This window comes from Argopecten irradians, chromosome 7 (genome assembly GCF_041381155.1).
Source record: "Argopecten irradians isolate NY chromosome 7, Ai_NY, whole genome shotgun sequence".
Lineage (NCBI taxonomy): Eukaryota > Metazoa > Mollusca > Bivalvia > Pectinida > Pectinidae > Argopecten > Argopecten irradians.
In genome coordinates, this window is record NC_091140.1 from 14,215,747 (window position 1) to 14,229,212 (window position 13,466).

At 34.8% G+C, this 13,466-nt stretch overlaps 1 protein-coding gene across 1 annotated transcript in view; it reads left to right on the top strand.

Annotated features, from left to right (window-relative positions):
- The window catches only part of LOC138327621 (extracellular matrix protein 3-like), a 103,303-nt gene extending 90,502 nt beyond the window's left edge, over positions 1–12,801 (top strand). The window contains 15 exon segments of the mRNA XM_069273875.1: positions 3–117; positions 741–923; positions 1,148–1,278; positions 1,616–1,771; positions 2,529–2,736; positions 3,085–3,249; positions 3,508–3,805; positions 4,075–4,174; positions 4,506–4,692; positions 5,013–5,117; positions 5,237–5,364; positions 5,776–6,097; positions 6,688–6,875; positions 7,034–7,180; positions 7,902–12,801. Of these exon segments, the coding sequence (XP_069129976.1) occupies positions 3–117; positions 741–923; positions 1,148–1,278; positions 1,616–1,771; positions 2,529–2,736; positions 3,085–3,249; positions 3,508–3,805; positions 4,075–4,174; positions 4,506–4,692; positions 5,013–5,117; positions 5,237–5,364; positions 5,776–6,097; positions 6,688–6,875; positions 7,034–7,180; positions 7,902–8,354 (2,886 nt within the window). The 3' untranslated portion in view covers positions 8,355–12,801.
- The last annotated feature ends 665 nt before the right edge of the window (positions 12,802–13,466 follow it).

Sequence of the window (13,466 nt, forward strand, 5' to 3'; positions counted from 1 at the left end):
GTGAGGTGACAGAAGAGTTCCGATTAGTCCTCGGTAGTCCTAACAGTAACACAGCAGGTGGCGCTAACATTGGTCTCCAAAACGACACTGTTATTAAGATCAATGACGCTGGCGACAGTAAGTTATAACGTCACTATCAATATATGTATTTAATGATTTAAATTAAGTCATACATTTTAAGAGATTCCATTTATCCAATAGAATTACCATAAATGGGACTAATTCACGTACCATGTGATACCTGATAATGTTTGTGCGGGACTATTATTTCTATTGGTGATGGAAAGACGTTAAAAGATGATATCTTGTGGAAACGTCATTTCAGCATGGATAATACAAAGAGTGACATTCCAATCACCATTAGAGATACTAGTCCCGCACAAATATTAGTGGGTATCCCATGGAACATGAATTAGTCCCATTTAACACAGGAATTTGAATCATTTCAAGATTTTACAATATATATGATTGATGCAATGGGTCAGTTATAACTCTTTCCTTTTTATAGTTCAATATCTTGATTTAAACATTATTATGCTATTTTGAATCCTTATAACCCAGTCAATAAATAAAATTATCAAATTAAAGTTGAAACTGTCATATTGGGGAAAAAGTGATCAAGTCTTCAGTTTACTTGAATATATAGATAAAGAGTTATATTTGTGCCAATAGAAACTTGATTTGTAAAAATATTGTGATTTTGTACCTAAATTCTCTCATTCTTTTCTTTTATTTTGTAGAGCCAGTGATCAGATTTTCTGATGACCAGTTTGTAGTCAATGAACCGATCTTCAGAGAGGACATATCCAGACTAACTATTCCAGTCGTCAGGTCAGGTGACCTCTCAGAGAGGTCAGAGGTCAGAGTGTTCACCAAGGATGGATCGGCAAGGGCTGGCCAGGACTTCAACGGCTTCTCCAGAGGTTTGTTCTAAACTCCTATAGAAAGGTTTATAAGTAATTAAAATAATTGTCTCTCTTAGGTTATCTTAGTTTATTGAAAGAAAGGGTATTAGAACTTTTGTGCAGGCTTAACAAAGGTTTCCGCTTAGGTCTCCAATTCATGCCTGCATCGAAAAACTCAAGCTGGCCTCGTTGAATGTTGACATTCACTTTTGCAATTATCATTGATAATTATATGTTGACAGTGCTCGTGTTTGAAGAAGGTGTGTCACGTTTGGAAGTCCAGGTTGAGGTCCTGTTTGATGACATGAAGGAAAATCGTGAAGTTTTTACCGTACATCTCCGTCCAAATCACATCATGGTGGCCGAAGTCAGGGTCAGTAATCAACATGTCAAGGGAGACAACCCTCAAGATATTGATAAGGGAAACAAGACATGAAATTAACCAAAGCCATATGAATACCTACGATGGTATTCATGCCTATCATCTGTCTATCATGTAATTCTTATCAGGTCAGTCCTGTCATGTCTAGATTTAGTATGGAGGAGGAAGACAAGGAGACATTCATTTCTTACCATTCAACATTCAGAAGAATGGGTAACAAATAACTGATTTTAAATGTCCAAGAGATTTCTGCTATGAAATAAACTAAAAATTTTGGTGTGAATTTTATTGCAACATCAATGATGTTAAATGGCCATTATTTTTACAGAGGAATGCCAAAGCCATGGTTTTTATCGAGGAGAACAAGAAGATCATGGATGTGGTGTTTCCCACCCTCCCCATAGTAGTATCACTAAGGGATTACGATGACCCCCTCAGTAACCCTGACGACCCTGTACATGGCTACCCAGTTATCTGTATAACAGTAAGTATAATGACTTTGGTTACGATGACCCCCTCAGTAACCCTGACGACCCTGTACATGGCTACCCAGTTATCTGTATAACAGTAAGTATAATGACTTTGGTAACCCTGACAACTCTGTACATGGCTACTAAGTTATCTGTATAACAGTAAGTATAATGACCCCTCGGTAACCCTGACAACTCTGGACATGGCTACCCAGTTATCTGTATAACGGTAAGTATAATGACCCCCTTGGTAACCCTGACAACTCTGTACATTGCTACCAAGTTATCTGTATAACAGTAAGTATAATGACCCTCTCGGTAACCCTGACGACCCTGTACATGGCTACCCAGTTATCTGTATAACAGTAAGTATAATGACCCCTCGGTAACCCTGACGACCCTGTACATGGCTACCTCGTTATCTGTATCACGGTGAGTATAGCAAATACACGTCTGGTTTCTGTAGGAATTTCCATGAAATCAGCTAAATTTCGCTCTGATGCTTAAACAATAACATTATATACTGCGATAGAGACAATTTGCTTTTTTACTGAGTACGGAAATTTTAACTTGAGTTTAAACTCACTAAATCTGTAACTTACAAGTTACAAGCTGATGTAAAGAAAAACTCATATTACTGAAAAAGTCAACAAAATTAGGCATCAAATGTTTATATATTTTGAGAAACAGACACATGTTTCTGTTAAAAATTACAAAATAATTTGTGTTGTATAATGCCAAAAATTACCTGTAAATTCTGTTTACCTGTAGCCATGTAACCCAAAGCATCCAGATTTTGCCACAACTGGACCACTTTGTCAGACTCAGGAAATCAATGACACCCTAACCAAGTTCAATTGGAGAGTGGCTCCCCCTACTGACTCAGATGGTGTAACTAAACCTCTTCGTGAACTGGAGGCATCAACATTCTTTGCCTCAACAAGGGGGATATCTCTTGACAGCATATATTTCAACAGAGGTCAGTCAAAATTAGTTGAGAGTGAGATACCTTGTAGCAAATAACTAAAATATTTTCCAGATGGCATTTTAAACCCAATGTCTTTGCACATTACAGAGTTATCTAACTTACAGGGAGGTATCAATAGTGCCATCACTATTTTGTAAGCAAACATTATGACTTTTTTTTCGAAAATATGATGTTATGCTCGGTAAAATAGGATGTGACGATCAGTACCTATTTTCATTTTTGAAAGGGCAGATAACTCTGTAATATGCAAATACAGAATAATGAGATAAAAATAAACAATTATGAGTTTTGTATGGAGCTGTTGTTGCAATGTCTCAGAATTTCCTTTATTGTTTCAAGGAAGTAAAGTACAGTGCCTGGCCCGAGCTGTGAATTTTGATGGTGATCCAGGACGGGAGATAGAAAGCCTTGCTGTCACTATAAGTACTGATGAGGGACTTTGTCCACCCAGGGATCCAGCCTCTATTGGGTCAGAGCCATTCAGCACTCGGCTTCGCTATCTAGGTAAACAAAAAAATTCAATGTAATTTAAAATTCTTAGTCGTGACAAAAAGTTTTGAGGCAAATGATTTTTTTTTAAATTTTCAAAACAGAGTTTATTGAAAAGAAAGAAACTGAAAGCTCTCTTTAAAAAAAAAAAATTTATGATTTTTTTTTTTTGCTTCAGAGCAAAAGGATAATTTACTAAAATATTAAATCCTTTGTCTTCATTTTTGGCTCAGTGCGAGAAATTAATCCTTGTTTTACTGTTTTGTTTGATAGGTGCCAATGACCCCGTCCACCCAAACATGGTGCGTGTTACCATAACTATTCCCCACCATGATGGACTACTTCCTGTGTTGTCGACACACCAGCTCTCAAACTTTGAGTTCATACTTACCCACAATGCCCTGCGTGTGGCCCAACACAAGTGCTCCAACCTTCTGGACATCAATGACCTCCAAGTGACCTCTGGATTCGGCTTTGTTTCCAATAGTACAAGGAACCGTAAGTCTTTAGGACTTGAACCATACCAATTCAGCTCGACTCTGCGAGGAGATTCTACACTCAGGTTCTATAGGTAAGTGTAAGATGTGAATGTTAACTCAGGACCATTACAGATCAATATTGTAAAAGTCAAAATGTTGAACTGCAGGGTCAAAATAAAGATCAAACATTATCTCAAGTCCAGTCAATTGTTAATTTGTAACAAACACATATTACCGTAAAAAAAAAAAAGTTGATATTTTGTGGCAAAATTTGGTAATTCTTGATTATGAAGACAAAATATATGTGTTAATTAGTCTTTCTTGAAATTTAAAATTGAGACATACAAATGTTGATTTACAGGAACCTGGACCTGGAGTCGTGTCTGTGGGAGTTTGATGGCTACTTCGATATGTCAGAGTTGGTGTCTGTGTGTGGTGGGGAAATCTCTACAGACGGACAGGTGAGAGTTTATCTGCTTAATGATAAAGTTGTGAAGAACACATTTTGGAGATACCTTTCAATTTAATCTTTTTTAATATATATATATGTCTGATTGCATGCAATGTTTAATAATGGGTTGTAACTTAGCACTATTTGTGCTAGAACTTTGTGCTTAATGCACAATATCTGTAGTTATACCTAATATAACACCAGTTTTAGTGCTTTCATAAAGCTTATGATATCTCCTCACTTGTATATCAATGACTATTCAGTAATTTACTTCTTTACATACATATATCTCAACCTTATCATAGCAACCAATAGTAAAAACGTTCTTGGTGTCTCTGCAGCCCATTGACTTGAAGCAGTCCCGAGTGACCATGTTAGTTCCTTTGTATGTGTCGTACATATTCCACGCTGAGGCTGGGGGATGGACAGCGGTCAACATGCAGACGGACCTAGAACTTAGCTTTGTCTATGATACAGCCATCTTGTGGCAAAATGGAATCAGCACAGCACCCAAGTCTAAATTTGGAGGTGAGGTCTAAGATAATCAAGGTCATTGAGTAGTCATTGACCACTGGATCTTATAATTTTTTGCTGATTCTATGATTTCCTTCCCAAATTAATTTGAAATGCAAAGATACAAGATGACTGCTGCATGTAACTAATAAATGTAAAGGGTTTATGAAAATTGGAAGTGAGAAACTTTTTGTAGAGCTGTTACCATTGGCCTGAAGATTATGACCTTTTATTCTGATGTTGATGATCTCTGACTTTGAAGGTTATAACCTATGACCCTATGTATGGCCTCTACTGAAGAAATTAAAAGTAAAATATTTTATAAATATTTCCAGGGTCCTTGTACCCCACCAGTCTACGTATCCAGGACGATAAGCGCCTGCTGGTGACACTAAGGACCTCACCCAACTTTAGGGGCCAGTTTATCCCCAGCAACTCAGGTAAGTTAGATTAATGGTAACACAGATAAATGGTACAAACATGCCAATCTGTCAAAAATGGAAAGTAATCAGCAAATATTTCAATTTAATTTTCTTTTCTTCAAAATTTCCATTTGTAGGTACTGGTGTAGTATCCATGGTTACCTCCCCAGATCATCCAGATATGACCTTCACCTTAACCTTGGTGCGTAGTGACCCGACCTTTGATCAGCCTGACCAATTGTGGCAGTTTGAGTCTGATTTTGCTGTAAGTTTTTTTCACCAAAATATACAATACACCTTATTTATATTAGTCTTTCTAGAGTGGAATAACTGTCATCATTTTGCTGTGTGTAATCTTTTTGAGTTTTTCTGCTTATCATCACTGTCTTGCATTTGTCACTAAAAAAAAAAAAATAAACCATTGAGTTTGTACATGGATACATGAAGTTGAAGTATGATCAAGACATTATTTTTATTAATTTTAGAAAATAATGTTGCTTTAGATTTTGAAAGAGATTAAAGTTAATAAAAGGATATGTAAACCATGTATCTGAATTGTTTACATAAGATTTAAAAAAGATGTTGAATGTTGTAAGATAATATATGCTATAGATTTGAATGCACCCGAGATTTTCTGTGTTCACACTTGCACTGTTTCGTTGGCGTTTGATTACAGGTGAAGGATTACTCCGGACTTTACCACGTGGCTCTGATTCCCTGCACGGCTGCCATCACACAACCTTACACTATCCCCCCAGTCTGTAACCCCACTGACCCTATCACCTTTGACCTCCCAATCAGATTTCAGCAGACCAGTGATCCTGTTCCTTCACAATACTCACTCAACACCAACTTCCAACTTCCGCACTCTTCGATACACAAATAAGATCACTGTGATTTCTTGGCAGTTTTCATTCATGATTATCAATCTACTATCAATTTAATGTCCCCCGATACACCGACACTGGGCGATAAGTCGAGCACCACCTTCTCTCCAGGTACAAGACATTCACTATTTAGATCATTACCCAAATGTGCCTCATCATGAAAAAACAAAGGTTTATTTTATTGTTTTAAATCTACATGAAAATTTCACACTTAAAATATCATGTGCCAGATTTCTGAAAGACCAAATGTAAAATAAGTTATTGATATTATCATTTATTTTGGTTTAATATTAAATTAATTGTGGCAGTTTCATTCATGATTATCAATCTACTATCAATTTAATGCATATAATCCTTTTTTCAGTATTTACCTGATTAGTTTTAATATTGGAGATCTGATAATAGCTTCAGCCTAAATGGCAGCTCTGGCTACTGCCTAAATGGCAGCTCTGGCTTTTGTCTGATAGGCAATTCAGATTTTTGCCTAAATGGCAGCTCTGGCTATATAATCAATACTTTCCTCATCGTTGAGAAATAAAAGGCTTAATTTTAATTGTTACAATCCATTAATTTCTCAACATTGCATTTGTCCTTGACAGTGATTTGGGAATCACTTTTATAATAAAAAAAATTTGGATTGTTATACGTTTATAGAGCGGATATGACAAATGATTTTGATATTATTGTGTTTTTATTACCAGGAGATATGATATATGGCCGATTAGATGTTGACCCTGTACAGACTTTGGGGTCTGAATTTGACCTTGGCGTGGAAAAGATTTTTGTTTGCTCTGGTAAGGATGGTTACATTCCGAAGTATGCCCCTACCAAGGGAGAGTACGGTTGTATGGGGGAGGCCGACAACCTAGAACACAGGTTCAAAATTCTGGTAAGTTTACATAACCTATTAATCTACAGAGGTAAATCCTTCCTCACGTTTCATTCCTTTATTGCTTTCTTCCTTTTCCATTCTTATTTCAATACATGGGAAAATTTGTTGGTAAGTTTTGTAAACCAATTAACCTTGAAATGACCTTGACCCTGCAGGACCTCAGGGATCCACATACGGTGGATGAAAGCTTCGATGGCATTCCATTCAGGGCGAGGATGGCACGGGATGATCCAACTGCCAAGGATCTTCTTCTCCAGCCCGGGGCAGACGGCTTCTCAGTCGACACTAAGCCTCTATTTCAGGTTCGTCTTTTATCATGGCTAGAGACTTACCCATATCTCACCTTATTTCCTTCAGGTTGATATCTCATCCAAATATTTTACAATTAATCTTTTCATCTGGTCACAAACACCTTAAAGATGCTTCACCGCTGACGAATGGTATTTTTTCACTTTAAAAAACAGGAGCAGAATATTTAGTATTTTTCTTCAGTTACAAAAGTTACTTACTTTACACCATTACCACCATTGAAAAATTTGAGCTTCTAATTTTTTACTTCAAGTTAAAATTACAACAAATAATTAATTGCATCCAGACTAATTACATCCTGGCACTATAACCTATATGGAAAGAAGTACTAATTGCGCATGGACCGAAGGCAAAATAGATTATCTTATATTACTTTTTGTGTTAATTAGACATATATATACATGATTAAACACCAATTATTGTTCAAGTGATGAATGTCATTTATGCTCTGTCGGTAGTGGAGCATCTTTAAATCAATGTTCATTATAATTGATAAGTTCATTGCAATTGTACATTATAATTGATAAGTTCATTGCTATGGACATTTGAATTTGTGGGATTCCCCCCCCCCCCCCCTTAATTTTCTCTTTAAACTTTTACATGCAAGAATGTATTTGATAGTTTTCATAAATGTATACACATTTGTTATACTTAAGTTAAGTTTCTGTGTCTGGTTGATGTGCATCTTATTTTATTTGTAATTTTCTGTAACAGGTTGATCCTGGAAGAATGTGGTTCCTCCACGCTGTCTTTTCCATGGGATCCAGGGGAAATTCCATACAAAAGCGAAGTGCTACATATCATTCCATTTCTGCTCATGAAGTTGTAGGTCGTGTTAAGCGGACAGAGAGCCCAGAACAGGGCACAAACATGGTACAGATAGTATTTAGTGAACTACCCCAGGGGGATAGTGCCCTGGGGTCTTACGAGGTATCGGAGAACGGACAAAATACAAACTCCATCATGTATATTCTAGTTGGTATTTGTCTTCTACTGTTAATTTGTGTCATTCTTCTCATCGTGTTTATCCGGCGACGCCACAAACACTCCTCGCCACCCCCCACCCCAACCAATACTCTCACTGTGGTGTCGCGAGACGGCACCACCAGTGTTTTATTTCTCTCGGAGAAACAAAAGATGGCCGAAGAGGATCGAACAGAGGTGTGACAAAAACTAATACTCGAAAATGTTCCAAAGCTGTGATCATGTGACTTTATTTATTTCATAGTCCTGTTTGATTTGTTGAATCTGCTCATGCTGTTAGTGTGTGTGTATGCTGAAACATGTCTTTTTCTTTTGTTTTATGTTTGTCCATGTCCAACACACCCAATACTTTTATACTAAAAAGCTAGAATGTATTCTATTATTTTGTAAATCTATTAACTTATTCACCCTTGAAGACAAGTTTAGACTCTTCTAAATCAAAGACTAGGCCAGTCCATTATGAAATTTCAGGGGTGAATTGGTATAGTTACTCATCAGTGTCCATTAAGGAAAGTTCTGTTAAATATATAATTATACCACTGATATTATTAGTATATTTCTGGGACAGAAGATAATTCTGATCTTCTGATCAAAAAGCAAAGATTTTTTTAAACCCTAACCTTTGTCAAAGAAATAAATTGCATAGTGAGGGAGATGTAAAAAGCAGGACACTATTTTAATATGTGTGTAACCCAACAGTATTGTTAAGTCATCAGCTTTACATCGTTATATCATCATGTACCCATTCAAATAATCACGTAAATGTATATAAATCGTTACTGATTTTTTTTTTATTCCAAAATCATATCATGGAGTGGTATTATAAACTGTGTATGGTGTAATTTGCTAGTGCATTATAAGATTTCTGTGCTTGCTTTTGCATTCATTGATAACCTTATCCTTTGAAGTTGACCCCCAGATAGTGTATTATAAAATGACTGTGCTTGTTATTGACCTTGACCTCTGACATGAGAGGTTTTTTCATTCCTGGTGCCAGAGCGACACTTAACTTCCATGCACGGTTATTGCCTAATATTGCCATATTGATAAATATCAATCAAATGTTCTATTAGAATTTTCCATCTCAATTAATGTTTACACTTGTTAGACAATAGTTTGTTTAGATTTACGGGATAAAGTTAGTGTTGTAGAATTTGATGCAAGATGTCAGAGCAAAGTGACGTAGAATAATAAGTTTTGTGAAGTGAAACTATTAAAGGTTGTTTTTAACATGAATAAAGGTTATTTTAAATGTTTGTCAAGTTTGTGATTGTTTCATATGCTTTAGCTTTAGAATGAATATATTTTGTATGTCTTCCAAAGAATTTGTACAAATGTTTTGCTTTAAGTGATTGCCTAGCTCCTGTTTTGTACCTGAAGATGGTGTTGTTTTTGGAAATGATATGATTGTTTGTGGTGTATATCTAATATCAATTTTTGTGTATCAGGGGAGATTACTCTCTTTCTCAAGTGATAATTTTGTTCCTTTTGTGAAGTTAGCCTTATTACAATGTCAAAGGTTCACTGGCTTCACCAAATTCCATTTTGTATCCATATATATATATATTTATAAACTGTATGCCGCGGCTGTATGACACCATAGTGTTGATGTATAATACAATGTAATCAATGTATTTATTACGATGTAAGGTTGGTTGGAGTGAGTTGAATAATATCAGATATCTATTGAATTGTGCTCACAATGAAATATGTTACATGATGTATGTATCATGTACATATGTGTATCATATCCAGTATATGACAATTTTCCCCATTATGAAAACCCGACGCTTCAGCTTTATAGAACGATCATATTAAACTACAGCAAATGATGGGTTTTTTAAAAAAAAGAATGGATATTACAATTGTTTTGTAAGAAGATGTATCTGATATTTGTTTTCAAATTGATTTTATTCATAGAACAATTGTTTAAAAACTACAGCAACAGGTTTTTTTTTAAATGATAATGTAGATCTTAGAAATGTTGATATTTTATATATTTTTTACATTATTTTAAACTGTTATTCTAACTACTTGTAACTTTTTCCTTGAAGCATTTTGATAGAAATTCCTTGACATTTAGAACATCCTTACTATTCTGTATTTGTATATTGTGAGTTATCTACCCTTGTGGATAGGTATTAATTATGTGTTTGCAATCACAACGTCACATTTTTCAGAGAAAAGTTTCTTCCACGTAATAATGACATCGCAATCGTTACCCATCCACAAAGAAAGACAACTCTGTAATATGCAAAAATTTGAAAATTAAGAGTATTGAAAAGCTTACGTTTTTATCAGGAAGTTTTGATTCGACATTCTGTTATATTCCTTCATTGAGAAGAAGCCTGCACTGAACTAATTATCAATTGAAATTATTTTTGTAGGAATTATTTTTCATCGGAAGTCTTCTGAATTCTGTTATAAATTTCGACAGACAATTTGATATTTGAAAACAGTTTCCCCTATATAAGGTGACACCCCTTGTTCAATGCTTTGCTTACAGATATTACTTTTGTTCATACTCAGATTGCTGATATTTTGATAAGGTTGTTTATACTTTTATAGAGGCCATCACCTGTGTGTCGTATATGTGAAGTTGTTGATGTTCTTTTTTGCAATATAATTGTGCCAATACAACTAACCAAGTTACCTCCCCTTCTCTTGTTTTTGTTGTAACCATGGCAACATTTGTTGCCTAGATATTTCATTGCAGTTATTTTTTTTTTTACAACAAAGGCATCCTGAATTTGATGTAATGTCAAATAATACTCATGATAGATCGATCTCCACAAGATTTTACCAGTAGTCAAAACCTACAAATGAATGCTATACAAATTGTCGAAGATGGCCAATTTTATTTCATTTAAGGGAAATACATTTTAGTGTGCCTTATATCATTATTCGGAAGTGAAATATAGTTGTCTGATTTCAGGGATTTCATTTCTTTTGTAGAAATATTTTTCTAAAAACCATTTTAGTCAAATTTATTATTTGTGATGACAACCAGAACGTTGATTGGGGTTATAAATGGAAACAATAAAAATGCCAAGTAGTGGTTCAGATTTTATGCAAAATGTTTTTGTAACTGAAAAATATCTGTACAATGTGGTATTTATGTTAACCATGTTTTATATCGAGTTCCTTGCCTAGCTAAAACCTCATCCCCTTCCCTTATGAACCTGCGACTTGTCAACCTCAGTAATTCTAGCCCTCTGCAGCAGTAGGTTGTAAATACCGTTTTTATCCTACTAAAATTCCCATCATGCTTCCTACTTTGAGCCAAACGAGTTGGAAACTTTTTACATTTTAAATAAGGTTCACCCAATATTATATACTTGCCTGGAAACTGCTGATTTTGGTAAAATATGTAACAGACAAAACCATTCTCTTCTTTTAATATATAATTGTGATCAAATCAAGTTAATTACCAGTAATTGTAGTGATACAGTTTTCAATATTTCTTAATCTGATATTTTGATACATGGGTTTTCATTTTGATTTATTTGATAATTAGCTTCAGCTATATTTTCCAATTATTTTATATTTTTCCCACTGTTTGTGATGTTGATACATCACTTCATGCTTTTGATACTAAGGGCTCATTATCTGGCAAACTACATGTACACGTGTCATTGACCGAGTTATATGAAGGGAAGTAACTCTGATAGATAAGAATGTATGTAGAGTTATCTGCCCTTGTGAATAGGTATTAATTGTTAAAAATAATTATGCTTATTGGAGACAAACAAACTGTTTTCATGAAAAAGATGAATATGCAGTTTTCTCACAATATATAGTGATATGATATATCTCGTTGTCTCACAAAGTAATGAGCTAAAGATCAGTACCTACTCTAAGGACAGACAACTCTTCATGTTAAAAGAAAACTGAAATCTGAGTTTTGTGAAATCATCTAGAGCTGCATGTGTAAAAGGGTTAACCACTGATAATGTAACATCATATTTTGTTTTGACGTTCATATTTATGTCTAAAATAATGTGTAAATTTTACTAACCTAGCAGGAAACAGTGAATGATATTTTGTGTTATTTTTATGGCTGCAAAGTGACCATTGGTCAGTTTGTATAAGGGTGATAGTAATTTCTGTTGGTATATATAGATTGTTATCACCTATAATCATGTATAATATTGTAATTATAGTTGCCATATCCAGTTTTTTGTGTGACAGAAATGAAGAATGTTTGATAGCTGCTTATACATGTATATGAGGTGTGTGTTAGGCAGATGTTGATATTTTGGTGTAATTTATGACTATAGGGTTATTTTAAACATACACCTGTAATGAGAAAAAGTAATTTATTGTTGAAGGGGAAAAAGACTCAATAATTTTGGCAATTAAAATGGTTCTAAGGAGAGAAGTCATAACATTTTTACAATGTCAAAATTTTTAGAATTGCCAATTAAGACAATTAAAACATTACAAATAGAATACTCTTCTTAAAGCTAATGTACAGCTGAACTGTGAAATTTTAAAACTTAAGCTGTATTTGTTTGTGCTGAATAAATAGAGTTGATTGTGTAATGTGTAAGTGTTTGAGGAGAGAGTCTGGTCCAGGAATAGTCCTTATTGACATTGGATGCAATAAATAGTTGTCAACAACAATAAACCTGTTTTTCTTCAGTTTTTTATAAGTCCTCTGTGAAACACAGATTCGGACTTTGCATATTACAGAGTTAGCTCCCTTGCGGGTAAATATTCATTGTGACGTCATTATTTTTTGGCCACAATTTACATTGCTTTCTCCAAAAAGTACGACATCACAATCAATACCTAGCAGCAAGGGCCGATGACTCTGCAATATGCAAATACAAAATAGTGTTAGTCTCTGTCTGTCTGTTTGTCTGTCTATATATCCATCTGCCTGTCCGGATGTTGGTTTCCTGATGATAACTTAATTGAGAACAAAGTGATGGATTTTGTGGAAATTTCATACAATAGTTGCATATGAGGTAACACAAATTGGGATTGAATTTGGAGTTCAAAGGTCAACTAAAAAGATCATCATTACTTCAAATTGATTGTTTTGTCAAATCTTTGTTTCCAAATAATTACTTGAGAATGTATAGGTGACTTTTATTAAAATTTCATACACAAATAGCTTATGTAGTAACACAGCTTTGGACTAAAGGAGAAGGTACGTTAAGATTCGAATATGGCCGCCAAATTAATTCTCCAGTAAAGAACAACATATTTTGCCATAGAACAGTTGAATACATTTACTAACACATTACATCCCGAAAATATCCCGCATGTGCCAATTATGTTCACTAT